The 16,268-nt window shown below is 62.7% G+C and overlaps 2 protein-coding genes and 1 long non-coding RNA gene across 3 annotated transcripts; 1 reads left to right on the forward strand and 2 right to left on the reverse strand.

Annotated features, from left to right (window-relative positions):
- Nucleotides 1-1,015: 1,015 nt before the first annotated feature.
- LOC134427281 (uncharacterized) lies at nucleotides 1,016-5,559 on the reverse strand. Its single transcript, XR_010030132.1, has 3 exons — nucleotides 5,435-5,559; nucleotides 3,059-4,703; nucleotides 1,016-2,792 (listed from the first exon to the last, which is right to left on the reverse strand). It is a non-coding gene; the product is annotated as an uncharacterized LOC134427281 (long non-coding RNA).
- Nucleotides 5,560-6,820: 1,261 nt separating this feature from the next.
- CRYBA4 (crystallin beta A4) lies at nucleotides 6,821-8,531 on the reverse strand. Its single transcript, XM_063173268.1, has 5 exons — nucleotides 8,493-8,531; nucleotides 8,269-8,387; nucleotides 7,952-8,093; nucleotides 7,712-7,854; nucleotides 6,821-6,968 (listed from the first exon to the last, which is right to left on the reverse strand). The coding sequence occupies exons 1-5, from the start codon at nucleotides 8,529-8,531 to the stop codon at nucleotides 6,821-6,823; spliced, it is 591 nt and encodes a 196-aa protein (XP_063029338.1).
- Nucleotides 8,532-12,513: 3,982 nt separating this feature from the next.
- CRYBB1 (crystallin beta B1) lies at nucleotides 12,514-15,888 on the forward strand. The gene is made up of 5 exons (XM_063173055.1): nucleotides 12,514-12,654; nucleotides 13,393-13,511; nucleotides 15,010-15,142; nucleotides 15,266-15,408; nucleotides 15,708-15,888. Exons 1-5 carry the CDS (start codon nucleotides 12,514-12,516, stop codon nucleotides 15,886-15,888), a joined length of 717 nt encoding a protein of 238 aa, XP_063029125.1.
- Nucleotides 15,889-16,268: the final 380 nt, after the last annotated feature.

Genomic DNA, 16,268 nt, shown 5'->3' on the forward strand with positions numbered 1-16,268 from the left:
CACCCCTGTCCCTGTCTGGGCCCAGGGGAGCCCGCAGTGGGACGGTGACACAGAGCTGGGTTAGTCAGGGCCACGCTGCCAGCAGAGGCTTCCACATGCACCAGGCACAAGAGAAACTGTGGAGAGACACAGTGGGGGAAAAGAGAGGAGCCCAGGAGCACCAAGGCTGGGAGCAGCACGAGAACATTGCCCATGACAGGTGACCTGGGGCCTCAGGAGAGCCCCGAGCTCAGGCTCGTGGCAACAGCTTTGCTCTGTGGCTGAATCTCTTTGCAAACTGGGTTTGCTGGGCCTCTACAGCCATTAATGGCTTTGGACTGTCCTATTGCCACTCAGCCTCTTCTCCTCATTGTGCCACGTGAAATTTGTTGGAAAACAGGCCAAGAGGGAAATATTCAAAGTGCCCCAGGCTGAGCATCTCTCTTCTTTGCCATGGTACCAAACGGGAGCCAGGGATGCTCAGCAGCACGGAAAATCGAGTGCTGCAGGTGAGTAAGTCCAGGAGGAGCCACTGTCACTTGTCATGGCAAACAGCACCCGAGAGGCAAAGTGCAAAGAGAGTTGTTAGTAGCAAGAGAGAAACAGTCAGGGAGGATTAGTACAGTGGGAACAGAAGAACAGGTTAGTAACAGAAGCAGGGCGCTGGTCTGCCTCAGAGGACACACACACTGCAAGAGAAATGAAGAGAAAAGCAGCAATGGTTAGTTTGTTTAATTCAGTTCAGGAATGTGTTAGTAACAGAGATCTACTGGCTTAAAAAGGAACTGAAAAGCTTCTGCTGATAAAACCGTTTTAGGCTCCTAGTCAGCAACAGGCTCCACAGGCAGAGCTGGGCAGGGCGTGTGGGGAGAAACCCTCTCCTCTCCTCTCCTCTCCTCTCCTCTCCTCTCCTCTCCTCTCCTCTCCTCTCCTCTCCTCTCCTCTCCTCTCCTCTCCTCTCCTCTCCTCTCCTCTCCTCTCCTCTCCTCTCCTCTCCTCTCCTCTCCTCTCCTCTCCTCTCCTCTCCTCTCCTCTCCTCTCCTCTCCTCTCCTCTCCTCTCCTCTCCTCTCCTCATGCTGCCGAGGGCTGCTCGGGCCAAGGGCTGCTGGTTCCCTTTCCTGCCTGGGGAAGGGGCTGCTGGTTCCCTTTCCTGCCTGGGGAAGGGGCTGCTGGTTCCCTTTCCTGCCCAGAGCAGGGGATGCTGCTCCCTTCTCCTGCCCAGGGACCAGCAGTCCCCTTCCCTGCCCAGAACAGGAGCTGCCTGCACATGCAGGAGCTGCCAACACCACTCCTGGGCAGCCAGTCCTCTCTGCAGGGCTGTCCCTGCCTGTCCCTGCCTGTGCAGCCTGGCACTGACACCTCCAAACCCTTTTCCCAGCTTTTCTGTTCCCCTTTAAAGGCAGCGCTGCTGCCGTGGTTAGTGGGCACGAGGCAGGGCTGCTGTGGGTTAGTAGGGCATGCGCTGGGCTGGTTAGTGGGTTAGTCCGTGTGCCAGGGGCTGTGGCAGCCCCGGGGAGGGCACAGGGGGCCCAGCAGGTTAGTAGGTTAATATTGGCAGCATGCAGAGCCAGGCCTGCCAGCAGCAGGGCTCTGGCTCACAAGAGCAGGAGGCGGCTTTGGGTGCTGGTGTTTGGGGAGGTGTTAGTGGAGGGTTTAGCTGGTGTGGCAGAACCTGTCCCCAAATGAAATGCTCAGCAGGCTCCTGCCCCTCTGATCCCTGCCAGGGAGGTACCAGAGGCCCCTCACAACATGGGCTTCCCACCCCTGGTGCTGGGAAAGGTGAGAGACAGGATGCATGGAGAACACAGCCCCAGCAGTGCCTAAAGGACCCCAAAGGAACTCAAGAAGCAGAGGAGGAAGGGTGAAAGAATCACGGCTGGTATCTGGGGTAAGGCTGCAGCAGAGAGCACGGGAGCTGCTCCAGGGCTGCCCCAGCTCCCACTGCACGTGCAGGTCCAGCAGGGAAAGCCACCATGGAGCAAAGGTGACCCACATTTTGCCCCCTCCCCATCAGGAGCTGCCTCTCCATGGGCCTGAGCAATGCTCCAAGGGCTGCACTGTGCCCCAGGAAACAGGGCTGGGATGGGGCATTCAGGAAAGCCTCTGCCCTGTGTGCCTCTGGGTCACCTCCTCCCACAGCACGAGCTCCTCTGGTCCCCAAGAGACACTTTTCCAGTTTGGACTTCAAGGCTGTAACACCTGCCACGAGCTGTGTGTGCCCCCAGCCCACTGCACCCTGTCCTTGTCCCTGTGTGGGGACATGGGCCCAAGTGGCTGCTTGGTAAGGACAGGGTCCCACCCTCACAGGGCACTGCAGAGGCCATGGCAGCAGGATTCACTGCTCAGGCTCCACACACCAGCTGTTCCAGAAAGCCAGAGGGAAGGGCAGGGTCAGTGGGGACAGACAGAGCCCCTGTGGGCTCTGTGCCCATCGTGTCACCGTGAGGAGCTGGCACAGCTCTGCCCCCACTCCCTTTTCCTTCTCCCTCCTCCTGCTCTGTGCTCAGGGCAGGGGACAGGCCTGGGGGCAGCAGTGGGAGGCAGGGACACCTCAGCACCTTGCAGGAGAACCGTGTGCATGCTCAGCCCCGTGTCCTCAGGTGTCACCAGAGCCATCTCCTGGGCCATGTCCCCCGCAGTGGCCGGGCTGGTGGCTCCACGCCACGGCAGAGGGTACCAGGGTGCTCTGCTGGGGCCAGCCCGGCTCTGGCATCGTGTCCTGGTGGTGATGGCAGCTCCTGAGCCTGGCTCCCCTCTGGACATGGTCAGTCTGGCCAGGCAGGAGCTGGGCCATGCCCCTGGGGTGGTGGCACTGAGGAGCAGAGATGCTGTGAGACCCTGGGCTGTGGCAGCCACCCCCTCCCCACTGCTGGGCACACAAGGGGGACACATCCTCTCATGCAGGGGGCCCTGGGGATGGTGTGAACCCCTGCACCCCCCTGGGGCCTGGGGAGAACCCTCCAGGAGATGGGGGCCTGAGGAGGAAGGATGATCCTGACTGCCCAGCACCTCCCTTCTAATGAAGGAATGGAAGAGCACAGGGCTGCCACTGCTTGTGTCCCCTCCCCAGAGTCCTACCTGTGGTCACCAGCTACAGGAGTGCTGTGCAATGTCCCCTGTTCCACGTGGCTCTGTGGGGCAGCGAGGGGACTGTGTGAACAGACCTCAGGTCAGTCATTAGCAGCTGCAAAAGAAACAACCAACGCAGCAAAGGGAGAGACACAGGGCACCATCCTCAGGCAGGGCCCTGGCAGGAGCCTGGCAGGAGGGTTGGGCACAGACCTTCCTGTCCCTGTCCCCTGGGAGGCTGAAGGAGCTGAGCCAGGCACAGGGGGGGACATTGGAACCACCACACCAGAAATGGTGGCAATGCCCCAAAGTGTCCCTGCCTCCAGTGAGGTAATCAGGGACTGATTGCCACTGCCACTGCCACTTCTGCTGCCACCTCTGCCCCTGCCGTGGGGCAAACTGAGTCTGGGACCCTGTGGTTCCACAGGCACTGGTTAAACTGGGGCAACTGGTTATCACAGAAGTGCTGTGGTGGGCGCTGCTCCATCTCCTCGGGGACTTGGGGACATGTGGCCAGTGCCAGCATCCAGCCCGTGGCTGTGCCCTGCCCTGCCCTGCCCTGCCCTGCCTGCCCGGGCAGACCAGGACAGCAGCGGGTCCCGGGGGATCGGGGCTGTGATGACTCTGCAGTTCAGCTGGAGCCGCTCCTGCTTCTCACAGCTCGCTGTCACCACAGCGCCGGCAGGACAGTCCCTGCCGTGGGGACAGCACGTCCTGGTGGCGTTTGCAGCCCAGCCGCGGTGGGAGCAGCGGGAATGGGCTGTGGAGATGGCACCGAGCATCTGGCACATGGATCCCCAGCTGGATCTGGGCGGGAGGCGCCTGTGCCGGGGCAGGATGGCCTCTGTGGCCTGGGAATGAACATCCCAAGGGACAGGGAGGGAAAAACAATTTTGGGCAGACTCGTCTTGGGCGTGGGCTTGAGCTGCCTCTGCCACACTCGTGGGTGGCACATACAGTGGCCCTGGGGCTGGACACCCGAATTAAATGGGGCTAAACCCCCTCCTCGAGTGAGGAGAGAGGGAGGAAGAGGAGCAGAAGCTCCACTGCGGGCAGGAGCAGGGAGATGAGGGCACAACAGATCCCAGAGAGGTGATCTCTGGGATGTGGCATCCGGGCACCCTGAGCCGCCAGATCAGGGTGGGCAAAGACCCCGGCCCTGTGCCCTGCCAGCTCTGCCCGACCCTCGCTGCCATCCAGCGCAGCCCAGGCTCCGGTGCTGCTGCAGGGGTGCCAGGCACTGCTGCCTTTGTCTGCAGCCCTGGCAGAAAAGGGGTGTCAGCGTGTGAAAGGCTCCTTGCAAGCCCGCAAAGCCTGAAAATCCGATTATTTCTGGGCTCCTCCTGGCTCGCAGGGCAGGACCTACCCGCACACACAAAAGGCTGCGAGACAATGAGGGAGAGAAAATGGCTCCGCAAGAAGAGCATCTGCCAGGTTAACATCTGCGGAGGGGAGGGAAGGGCTGGGCTGTGCCCTGGGGCTGCTGGCCCTGCCTCGCCTCTAACCCCCGCCTGGGACCATCAGCTTTAGGAGAAAATGGAGGCTTCGAGACAAAGCACTAAGCCAGCATTTTTGGCTACAAATCCTCCCAGGAGCATTGAAAATCAGGCAAGAATCCATTTACCTGGCAGGAGCCCTATTCTTGATGAGGATTCTGAAAAAAAAAAAAAAATACAAACCAGCAGTGCAGCAGTTAGCTCTGATTTGGAGAGGGGGCTGCAGTCGGTGTCCGAGGGGAGGGCCTCAGGACCGGGATCACCGGGATCACCGGGATTACTGGGATCGCCCGCCGGGCCGGGATGTGCCGGGAACACGGAGCGGGATGCGCGGCTGCTCCTGCCCTAACAAAGGGAGGGGGCCCCGGCTGTTCCCCCCAGGGAAGGAGGAGATCCTGCCGGGAGGGGCCTCTCCTGGGGTTATTTACAACCAGGGAATAATATATTGAGAATAGGGGTATTTTGGGGGGCGTGGAGGGGAGGCAGCATCCTCATCCGCCTGCCCCCCACCTCCCGAAGCGACACCCGCAGGACCCCCCCGAATCCCGGGCTGACATCGCCCCCGCTCCATCCCGGCGGTGGGGGCGGCCCCACCGAGTCCCCAGAGCCCATCCCGGCCCTCAGGGAGCGGAGCCGTGCCCGCGGTGCGTTACCTGCTCCCCAGAGCCCATCCCGGCCCTCAGGGAGCGGAGCCGTGCCCGGGGTGCGTTACCTGCCCCCCAGAGCCCATCCCGGCCTGAAGGGAGCGGAGCCGTGCCCGGGGTGCGTTACCTGCCCCCCAGACCCCATCCCGGCCTGCGGGGAGCGGAGCCGTGCCCGGGGTGCGTTACCTGCCCCCCAGACCCTATCCCGGTGCTCAGGGAGCGGAGCCGTGCCCGCGGTGCGTTACCTGCTCCCGGGGGGCCGGGCTGGGGCTGGGGGGCTCCGCTTCCGCTGGCTCCTGCCCGCCGCGCCGCTCCTTTGTGCTGGAGCTTTCCCAGAGCATCCCCGAGGAAGAGGCGGCCGAGCAAACTCCTCCTCCAGCAGCCCCCGGCCCCCCCGGCCCTACCTACGGCGCAGGAGGATGCTGCAACTCGCATGAAATTTTAATGCTGGAAATGCGGCCGAGCCACCTTTTCCCCGCATCGCTCCCGCTGCGGGAGACCCTGGGGGCTCTTTTGTCGCTGCAAATGCCGCTGTCACCCTCTGCCAGGCATCGTTTGCCGTGACGGCTCGGGTGTGACCCAGGGGACGCGGGGCAAGGGGGATAAGGGTTGTCGGACCCCTGGGGACGTGGCGGCAGGATGAGGTGGGGACGGATGGCACACGGAGCAGCCCGGCTTGGGGACACAGCCGTGTCCAAGGACAGCTCCCCTCCCGTCCGGGGGTTGTGACAGCCCCTCCTCAGCGCTCTGCAGCTGCTGGGCTCCCGCATTGTTCTCCAGTCCCCGCCGGCTCCCCGGGGAGCCCTGGTCTCGCCGCCAGCTGCCCACCGTGCCCGGCCATGTGCTGGCCCCGCTCCCGGAGCCCGCGTCCCCCCAGGGCTCTGTGCTGAGCAGGGACAGGGGGTACCCAGGACGGGGGGTGACAGAAGCTCCGCTCTGCTCCTCGGGTCTCCCTGGCTGCCGGCCCCGGATGGGTTTGCCCCGGGGCGCAGGAGGGTTTCATTCAGCCCATCCCACAACTTTTTGTTTCTTCTTCTATTTAGGCTTTTTAATTGTGATTTCCTGCGGAGAGAATCCCTTGCTGGGCAGCATTCCCTTCGCGGGTGGCCTTGCTGCTGCAAATGTCATGCATGGGACATTTTCACCACATCAAACATTTCCTCCAGAGCTCTTCTGAAATGAGGATTTTTTTTTTTCCAGAGCAGCCTTTCCCGGCTGTATTTCCAGCTTTGGCTGCACACTGGGTGTGTGGGAGTGAGGGATGGGTGCTGGGATGGGTGCAGGGGTGTTTACAGATGGGTGAGAGTGCTGGGATGGGTCTGCATGGATGCAGGGATAGGTGCACACTCGCTTGATCCTGCAGCTCCTTTCAGCTCCTGGCAGGCGCTGGAAGAGCAGACGGTGTCTGTGGGGTGGTGGGATGCGGGGGTCCTGCAGAGCCCCCGCACCTGGGCAGAAAAAATTCCCCTCCACCTCATCCCTGCCCCGGGAGCGGCATCACTCCCGGCCGCGCACCCCCATGGCCCTCATCCCCAACTGCCAGCGCCGCCTTGGACAAGTGAGCCTTTATTGAGCTTTGTCCCCGCTCAGGGGACAGATGGGGCCCGGGCGGGGGGGCTCGGGCAGCGCGGTCACTGCTGGACCCTGCGGATGGACTGCACCTGGCCCGTCTGCGCGTGGGACCCCCACTCCCGCACGTGCTTGTACTCGCCCGCGGGGCTGTCGCTCTCCAGCAGGTACTGGAAGCCCCGGTAGCCCGGGTACTGCGAGCAGACCCACCTGCGACAGAGCAGAGAGCGACGGTGACCGGGGCTGGTGGCACCACGGAGCCCCCGCAGCTGCCAGAGCATCCTCGGCCCCACTGCCACAGCATCCTCAGCCCCTCAGCTGGAGCATCCTCGGCCCCACTGCCTGAGCATCCTCAGCCCCACTGCCTGAGCGTCCTCGGCCCCACTGCCTGAGCATCCTCAGCCCCTCAGCTGGAGCATCCTCAGCCCCTCAGCTGGAGCATCCTCAGCCCCACTGCCTGAGCATCCTCAGCCCCACTGCCTGAGCATCCTCAGCCCCACTGCCTGAGCATCCTCGGCCCCACTGCCTGAGCATCCTCGGCCCCACTGCCCGAGCATCCTCGGCCCTGCTGTCACAGCACCCTCGGCCCCATTGGCAGAGCATCGTCGGCCCCACTGTCACAGCATCCTCAGCCCCCCAGCCAGAGCATCCTCGTCCCTGCTTCCAGAGCATCCTCAGCCCCACTGCCAGAGCATCCTTGGCACTACTGCCTGAACATCCTCGGCCTCATTGTCAGAGCATCCTCAGCCTCCGTCAGAGCATCCTCAGCCTCCCTGTCAGAGCATCCTCACCCCTGCTGCCAGAGCATCCTCAGCCCTGCTGCCGGAGCACCCTCGGCCGGCTGCCAGAGCATCCTCACCCCTGCTGCCAGAGCATCCTCAGCCCTGCTGCCAGAGCACCCTCGGGCGGCTGCTAGAGCATCCTCGTCCCCTCTGCGCGCCCCGGGTACTCACGCTCCGGAGCGGACAAGGAAGGAGCCCACGGTGCTGCTGCCCCATCCCAGGGCGGGCAGCGAGGGGCAGTCATCGCTCATCTCAGCCCGCTTGCCCTGGAAGTTCTCCTCCTCAAAGAGCATCAACCTGCTCCGTCCGTGGTCCTGCGGCCGAGACGGGCACGGCTTTGGCACTGCCGCCGTGGCCAGGGGTGGGCTCCGGGGGTCGCCCCGCGGGGGCAGCCGGGGCGGGGGCACTCACGGCACAGGCGATGGGGCGGAATGAACACATCCTCTCCACGTGGTAGGCGTTGCTGCCGCTCCACGCCTCCCAGCACGGGTACTCGCCGCGCTCCAGCACGAACTGCTGCCCCTGGAAGCCGCAGTGCTCGAAGCCTGCCCACCTGCCGGGGCGGGAGGGGTGAGACCCCCGGCGTGCCCACCGCCCCGCTCACAGCCGGTGCCCAGCGGTGCCCGCGGGAGGCAGCTCGGGTAGCAAAAGGCACTGCTCCAACCCCCCTGCCATCCGTGGGGTCCCGCAGCACCGGGGGGTGGCAGTGCCCCGGGACCCCCACTCACGCCCCGCTCTCGATCTTGCAGGAGCGCACGGTGCTGAAGCCGTGCTCGGGGGTGCTGTAGCAGTCGGTGGTGAACTCGTGCTTCTTGCCCTGGAAGAAAGGCTCATCCCACACCACCATCTGGGGGGGATGGAGGGAGTCAGGGGGCTCTGGGGGTGCAGATATTGCAGCCTCATTCCCAGGGGTTCACAGGGCATGGTGCTGGTCCTGCCCAGGCTCCTGTACCTTCCAGAGGCCGGAGGATTTCTTGCAGCGGTGGCTCATGGTGGCTCTGCCAGAGCACAGGGGAAGGGCACGGTTCAAGCTGCCTCTGTGCCCAGATGAAAATGACCTCAGGAGCCCTTGTTGTCCCCCCTTTCACAGCACTCTGGGGGACAGCAAGGGGGTTGCTCCATGCTGGAGCAGATGAAGAGCTCTGTGGCTCTCCCTGCCCAGCTGGAGCTGCCACCAGGGCCATGTGGAGCAGCGGGCACCTGGCCCAGTGGGCACCTGGCCCTGGCAGACGTCCCTGCCCGTGCCCAGGGAAACTCCTCCTCCCACTGGCAGCTCCCTGAGCCAAAGCCGCGGTGCTGGCAGGGCAGTGCTGAGCTGGGAGCGCTGCAGAGTCAGCTGTGCCCACAGCGAGCATCAACACCTGCCACTGCCACAGACAGGGACAGCCCCCAATCCCCCAGCCCCCACCACAGCTCCCAATGCCAAGGAGAGCTCTAGCCCTGGATCTGGGACGTTCCTCCACTGTTCCCACAGCTGCTCACTCCCAGGCCCTGCCATGGGCACGGGGCAGCTGCCCCAGGCTCCAAAGCTTACCTGGGGTGAGGCACTGGTGCCCAGGGAGGTGACATGTCCAGCAGCCTCCAGCTGGGTTTTTATAGCCTCCAGATAGAGACAGAGCCCAGGGGAGCATTACTGAAACCCCTAACTCAGCACATGGCGGGGAGGAGGGACTGGCCAGAACAAAGGCGCCGTGTCAGAGACACTGATGAGCCGGGACATGGAGCTGGCCCACCAGGCACGGGCTCTGACCCCCACCCCACAGCTCCAGGGCTGGGGCATCGCCCCCAGGCCCTGCCAGCATCCTGCCATGTGCCCTCCCTGGCATGGGGCTGGGCTGGGGCTGTGTCCCAGCTCGGGCAGCGCTCCCCCTGCCCACAGGCAGTGCTGCCTGCTCTGGGGGTGTGGGGAGGTTTCCTCACCCCTTTCTGGGAAGTGGGAGGAAGGACACGTCTCCACTTGCTCTCCCTGCACAGGCAGAGCAGCTCTGCCCGAAATCCAGGGTGGCTGGTTGCAGGTTGGGCACACAAGAGCCATGGACACCATAAAAAGTGGGGAGCAGGGGCATGGAAAGTGGTGGTGGGGGTACAAAAGGCACGGGAGGGGCTGGAGGTGCAGGTCATGGCTTGGGAAGAGCTGCAGCAACGTCCTGCCTCTGTGTGCTGGAAAGATTCTGCTGCCACCACATTCTGGGGACCTAAACACCTTACAGTGACCCACACACCTCACAAATCATCCTGGGGTGCTGCCAGGACTCCACAAAGGCTGGGCAGAGGCACCCACCCAGCCTGCCCCTCAGAGCAGGCAGCAGGCAATGGAGGCTCTTGAGCCCAATGGGAAAACCCATGTCCGCAGGGAGTGCTGTGTTTTGGGACAGACTTTGCTAGAAAACTGCCGGGAGGCTGAGCCAGAATCCCCCTCATGCAGCTGCAGCAGCCCTGTGAGCCCCGGGCACCCTGGGGGAGGCAGAGCAGGGCAGCTGGGGAGGCTCAGCACAACGGGCTGCCCCAGGGCACAGCAGAGCTGCACGGGCTGTCCCTGCCACCTGCAACCCCAGCAAAAGCCCTCTTGGCACTGGCACAATTTGTCCCTGGCCTCTCGCTGTGGCCTGAGCTAAACTCAGCTTGTTCTGGCCACCAGCACAGTGACCACCACTCACTCACTGTCCACGCCGTGTCCTGGCAGTGTGACACAGTCACTGGAGCCCCCATGGTGGCACTCAGTGCCAGGCAGGGATGCAGCAGCAGGAGATCCACAGGCAGAGCAAACCCTTTTGCCCGTGCCCTCTGTGGCCACACTGTGCCAGCTCTGTCCATCTGCTGCCAGGGCTGTGCTGGAGCTGTGCATCTCTGTGCCAGGGAGGGATGGTGCAGTGAGGGCACAGGGTCCATGGCAGGGCAGAGATTTTGTGTCTGGGGGGCTCAGGAATAGCCAAGGATTGATCCCTGCCACAGCCCTGACTCAGGGAAGCCCATGGGGATTCAAAGGTGCTGGGGACTGGGAGAGGAAGCAGAGTCAGGAGCAGAGGGTGGGTGAGACTTGCTGATTAATGCCCAGGAGGCACAGGGGAGGCAGCACAGGGAGAGCACCCATGCTGGCTCTGGGGGCAAGAGAGGGCAGATTAAATTAGAAATCTGGATAAAAACCATGGAAACGAGCACAAATTGAGATCACGAATCATAAAACACTGCTCAGTATCAAGGTGAGAACCAGACTGAGCCAGTGCCCAGGGTGATGGGGCAGCAGACCCCACACCCAGCTCTGTCACGGGCACAGGACATCTCCTGAAAAACCTCGGGAAAAGAAGGGATCAATACATTCTTTTTGTCGGGGATTTCGTGCAATGGCCCAGAGGGTGCAGCTGGATCCCACCACTGCTGGGTGACACATGAGAGGAACAAAAGAGGAGGGCAGCACACGGGGCTCTGAGCCCTGTGCCCGCACACCCCCAGTGAGGCACTGCTGGTGCTGGATGCTGCGGGAAGCTGGGGGTGCTGGACACGGGTGTGGAGGCGCAAAAAACCGATCAGAGGCTCAGAGGGACTCAGGGGAAGGTCCAGAGAGTGGGGGAGATGTGGCACCAGAGCTGCTGCAGAGACTGGTGCCAATGCATCCCTAACCAGCCACCCCACAGCCCTCCTGCACCAGTCAGACAGAGCTGATGCCCCAAAACCATGAATGTGATGGTGGCAGAACCAGGGGTGGTACAGGGTCACCACAGCACGGGGAAAATGGGCTAAAAAGCAAAGGAAGAACCCTGCCAGCGAGCAGGGATGTTCCCAAGGGAGAACAAACACTGTTTCAGGCACTCAGGTGGCTCAGAAAATGTCAGCTTCGATTACACATCGCTTGGAAAAATCCTGACTCCTGAAGCATTTCGGAACACTCAGGTCTCGCTTCCTGGCATCTCCAGGGCAGCGCTGTGGGCACGGGGTGATGCTCAAAGCATCTGAGAGGTTCAGTGTTTGGAGGGGAGCACCGGGCACAGCGGGGCTGGCAGCGGGGTGTCCCTGCGGGCCCGGGGCGCTGGGCAGGGCCGGTGTTCCTGGTGCTGAGCCGGTGCCGGCCGGGCCGTGCCAGGGCTATATATGCCCTGCCGGGGCGGCCGCACGCGGGGCAGCGGGTGCCGGGCGCGCTGCAAAGTGGCACGGTCAGGTCTTCTGTTGTGCCGGGGGCACAAAGGAAAGTGCTGGGTTCAGCGGCTGGGCACGGGGCCGGGGAGAGGCTTCCAGCTCGCCCAGCGCTTTGCAGGATGTGATGACTGGGCGGCCGCGCAGACACTGATGAGCTGGCAGTTCCTTTGTGAGCCCGCCCGGGGGTCTGCCCTTGCCAGGCTATAAAGTGGGGGCCTCGCGGCGCCCCGAAACACAAGCCCGCTCACTCCAACAAGAAGCAGCAGCTGCCCAGGTAAGAGGACAAAGTCCCTGGACACCGGGCTGCAGAGGACCCGAGGTGGGGAGAGGGAAACTCAGGGTCTAAGCCGTGGTCACCGCTGTGGTGGTCACGTCTGGGAGCACATCCCACTGCCCTCCACTCCCGGGGAGCTGCTGCTGACACTCACCTGTGGGGCCACAGCAGGTGCCAGCTGCAGGGCTTCAGCAGACCGGGGCTGTCCCCTTCCCACCCCTCACATGCCGTCCCGGTGCCCCCCGGGCTCCCAGGTGCTCCCCGTGCGGGATGGCCCCGGTGCCCGGCACAGCATCAGGCCCCATGCCCGGGCACTCCAGGACCATGCTCAGGGCTCTCCTGGCCACAGGAGGAGAGTGTGGACTCCAGGACCTCCTGTGATCCCCTTGGTGAAGGCAGGATCCTTGCCTGTGCCTGCTGGAGAACCTTCCAGCATCTCCTCTCCTGGCCCTGCCCACCCACCCCATCCAGATGTTACCCTTCCTGGGGCGGGTTGTGGGTGCCCACATCCATTCCTCCCTCTAACCTGCTGCTGGTGCCCTGTCACAGACTTGAGCCCACCACCGCGATGTCTGAGACCACAAAACCCGCTGCTCCCGGCCAGGCTGCGGATGACAAGGAGAAGGCAGCTCCTGCTCCAACCCCATCCCTCGACCCTGCTCCTGTCGCAAACAGCAAGGGCGAGGAGCCCTCCCCAGAAGCCTTCAGGGTAAGCCCTGTGGCTCCCCTCGTGTGCAGGGACACGGTCCGGGCTGAGGGACAAGGGCAGGAGGACATTGTTCCAGGGGGAAGGACTGTGGCAGTGTGGGTGATGCCATCCCTGCTCTGTCCCACAGCAGGCACGGGATTTGGGCAGATGCTGCAGGAGGAACAGCCTGAAGGTGCCTTGGCCAGGACAGCTTGTTGGGGACTACAGGCTTGGGAAGTGCTCTCCCCTGGGTTGTGGTGTCAGGGCTGGCTGCTGTCACCTGCTCCCTCTGGTCACCTCCTGCATGCAGGGGTCCTGTGGGGAGGTGGAGGGGACGCTAGGGGTGACAAGGCCAGCGCTGAAATGCTGCAGTGATGCCAGCATGACACTGAGGCACTGCAGCAGGGCTGGCACGGGAGGGTGAGTGATGCGAGGGCTCCGGTGACACCGTGCCAGGCTGAGAAGGCCAAGGTGCAGACAGAGCACCTGGAGAAGCAGCTCCTTCCCACCACTGTGGGCACCAGCAGCAGCAAAACCAGGGGCAGATGAGGCCATCTTGGAGCAGGAACAGCTGTTGGGGCACGCCCATGCACAGAGCCCAGCTCAGCACGGGCAGGCACCACATTGGAGAAGCTGCAGGAAGGCTTGGAGAGCTGAGGGGCACACTTGGAGCAGAAGGCTCAGGCACTGGTCACCCAGCACCAGCCTGCCCTCCCTGAGCGTGCCTGTGCTCATCCAACCCTCTCCTTGCACCCCCAGATTGTTGTCTTCGACCAGGAGAACTTCCAGGGCAGGCAGATGGAGTTCACCGCCGAGTGCCTGAACCTGGCTGACCGTGGCTTCGACCGGGTGCGCAGTGTCATTGTCACCTCCGGACCGTAAGTGACCCCAGCCGCGGAGGGGGCTGGGACCCTGGGGATGTTCCTGGTGGGTGGGAACAATGTGATGTTCAGGGACATTTCCCTGAGCACAGGAGCACAGCAGGCATCCTGGATCTCCTTTGAGGAGGGCCAGGATGGGTGGGAAGGATGCCAGGGCCACATGCAAAGCAAAGGCGACCAGAGGTGTCCATCATTTCAGCCACCTGGAGCTGTGCACGGAACACAATGGACCTGCAGATTTTAGAGAAGTCAAGGTGAAATGAGGTGGGATCCTTGGGCCAAGATGGAGCAGGCAACAGGGACAGGCAGGGACAAGCACTTGCCTGCACCCAGGCAGCTGAGCAGCAACAGGGGGCTGGGCAGGTCGCAAAGCCGTGGGAACTGTTGACACAGGCAGGGACAAAAACGATCCCCAAAGCAGATAACTGGGCAGACAGATGATCTCCATGTTGAAAGAGCATCCCACCGTGCCGTGCCTGGCTGGAAACAGCGTGGCCAGGAGTGCAGGGGGGCTGGTAGAGCTGTGGGGAGGATGCACAGGACATGCATGGCTTGTCCTGACAGCATCCCTGAGGGTCTGGGAGGGTGACCTGGAATGACACCATGCAGCACCTATGACATTTTTATTAGGAATCCAGAATATCCAACTCTTCTTGAAACAAATGGGGGATGGAGCAGCCTGGAAGGAGCTCAGATATGATACCTGGGAAGGTGCAGAAAGGGTGAAATTAGGAGGACAGAGATCTTGGGTGTTATTGGGGTCCTTAGAAGCTTCTTGAGAGTCACTGATGGAAGTCTGCACCCAAAAATGTGCTTAGAGGAAGATGAAAGCAAAACAACAAAGCTGAGCTTTAGCAGGCAGCTTGAGGCTATGGAGCCTGGGGTACCTGAACACATCTCCTGCCAGCAGGAAAACCCCTGCTGGCATCTGCAGGAAGAGCTGTGCCGCAGGGAAAGGGAAAGCAGCAAATGCAGGACTGTTGTGGTGCTGGGGGCTTCTGGAGCCCCACACCCATGACATTCCCAGCATTCAGCACCTCGTGGCTCTGCTGAGGAGGTGACATTGCAGCTGGGTGAGCCCCACACCCAGCAGTGGTTTGGGTGCCAGCGCTGGCTGGCACTGGAGCAGTGAGGCGTGCGGGGTGCCAGGATTACACAGCCCAGGCAGGAGGGACAGCAGAGTCCTGAGCTGATTCTGTGGGGTCACCAGCTGTGCAGGGGTCCTGCTGCTCCCCAGCTGAGGAAGAGGAGCACTGTGAGTGCTGGTGCCTGCTGCAGGTTTGGACACTCACACACCAGTGAGCTTCCAGCCGGGAGCCCATGGATCGGCGCTGGCTCTGCACGGGCTGCAGTGCCTGGGCTGGGAGAGAGGTGGGAGCAGGGTGGTGGGGCCACAGCCTTTTTGGAGACCCCTCCACTGTCCTGCAAGCTGGCTGAGCAGGAGGGGAACTGCTGGGTGGCACCTGATCCACTCTTTGCCCACCTCTCTCCCCAGCTGGGTGGCCTACGAGCAGGCCAACATGCGTGGGGAGATGTTCATCCTGGAGAAGGGCGAGTACCCTCGCTGGGACACCTGGTCCAGCAGCTACCGGAGCGACTGCTTCATGTCCATGCGTCCCATCAAAATGGTGAGTGCTGGGGGGCAGAGAGCCTGGTGGGATCTGCCCAGGGCTGTGTGCTCCATGCCTCGCTGCAGCAAAGCTCCCGGGATTCGGCCACACTGCCCAGCACCCTCCCTCTGTCATCCCCAGGAGGCTGAGGACCACAAAATCTCCCTCTACGAGTCTGCTGACTTCAAGGGCAACAAGATGGAAATCCAGGAGGACGACGTGCCCAGCCTCTGGGCTTATGGCTTCTGCGACCGCGTGGGCAGCGTGCAGGTGCCCAGTGGAACGTAAGCTGGGCTGCAGTGGCAGCTGCCTCGTGCCAGGCTCCCTATCCTCCCTAACCAGCTGCTGTGGGCTCTCAGGCAGCCAGAAAGTGGTGGCATGGCTGTTTCTGGTGGTGTGGCGGTTTTGGTTAGCATGGCTGTTTTGGGTGGTGTGGATGTTTCTAGTGGTGTGCCCTGTCCCCCAGAGGTTGGTGGCCAGCACAGGGAGGCCACGCCAGCCCCCCTGAACACCCACCAACCGTGTGGCTGCTGCCTGGAGTGGCCGACCCCACTCAGGTGCCCTGTGTTTGCTTTCCCCACAGTTGGGTCGGGTACCAGTACCCTGGCTACAGAGGCTACCAGTACCTCTTTGAGACCGGAGACTTCCGACACTGGAACGAGTGGTCTGCCTTCCAGCCCCAGATCCAGTCCATCCGCCGCATCCGGGACATGCAGTGGGACCAGAAGGGCACCTTTGTCACCCCCGACGCGCCCTCCGACTGAGCGTGCTGCCTGCTAGCTACGAGTCCCGGGCCCCGTGGGGCACCCCCGCCTCCCCTCGCGCTCGCCTGCCCAGCACTTTCCTTGTACATTGCACATTCCCTGGATGTACTCTACCTTGTGAGGCAAATTAAAAAAAAACCAGAAGATTAGAACTGCTCGGGGGTCCGCGGTGTATGAATTGCGTGCTCGGGATGGGCCAGCCTTGCGCTGGAGCGGGGTGGGACACGGGGAAAGGGGGTTTTGCCAGGGAATTGTCTCATGCAGGGACTCCCTGCGCTGGGGCTGGGACACAGGAGAGCCTTGGTGCGGGGGAAGAGGGTGGCAAAGGGTCTGCAGCCTGACCCCAGCAGCGCTGGTGGGGACCCTCTCACTTGGGGGAC

This window comes from Melospiza melodia, chromosome 20, assembly GCF_035770615.1.
Source record: "Melospiza melodia melodia isolate bMelMel2 chromosome 20, bMelMel2.pri, whole genome shotgun sequence".
NCBI lineage: Eukaryota > Metazoa > Chordata > Aves > Passeriformes > Passerellidae > Melospiza > Melospiza melodia.

Coding starts and splice junctions, on each gene's coding strand:
- CRYBA4 (XM_063173268.1), bottom strand. CDS start 8,531: ATGAGCCACCGCTGCAAGAAATCCTCCGGCCTCTGGAAG. Junction 7,855..7,951: donor TCCGCCCCATCGCCTGTGCC/GTGAGTGCCCCC, acceptor TCTCGGCCGCAG/GACCACGGACGGAGCAGGTT. Junction 6,969..7,711: donor TTCCTTGTCCGCTCCGGAGC/GTGAGTACCCGG, acceptor GCTCTGTCGCAG/GTGGGTCTGCTCGCAGTACC.
- CRYBB1 (XM_063173055.1), top strand. CDS start 12,514: ATGTCTGAGACCACAAAACCCGCTGCTCCCGGCCAGGCTGCGGATGAC. Junction 15,143..15,265: donor CCATGCGTCCCATCAAAATG/GTGAGTGCTGGG, acceptor TGTCATCCCCAG/GAGGCTGAGGACCACAAAAT. Junction 15,409..15,707: donor GTGCAGGTGCCCAGTGGAAC/GTAAGCTGGGCT, acceptor CTTTCCCCACAG/TTGGGTCGGGTACCAGTACC.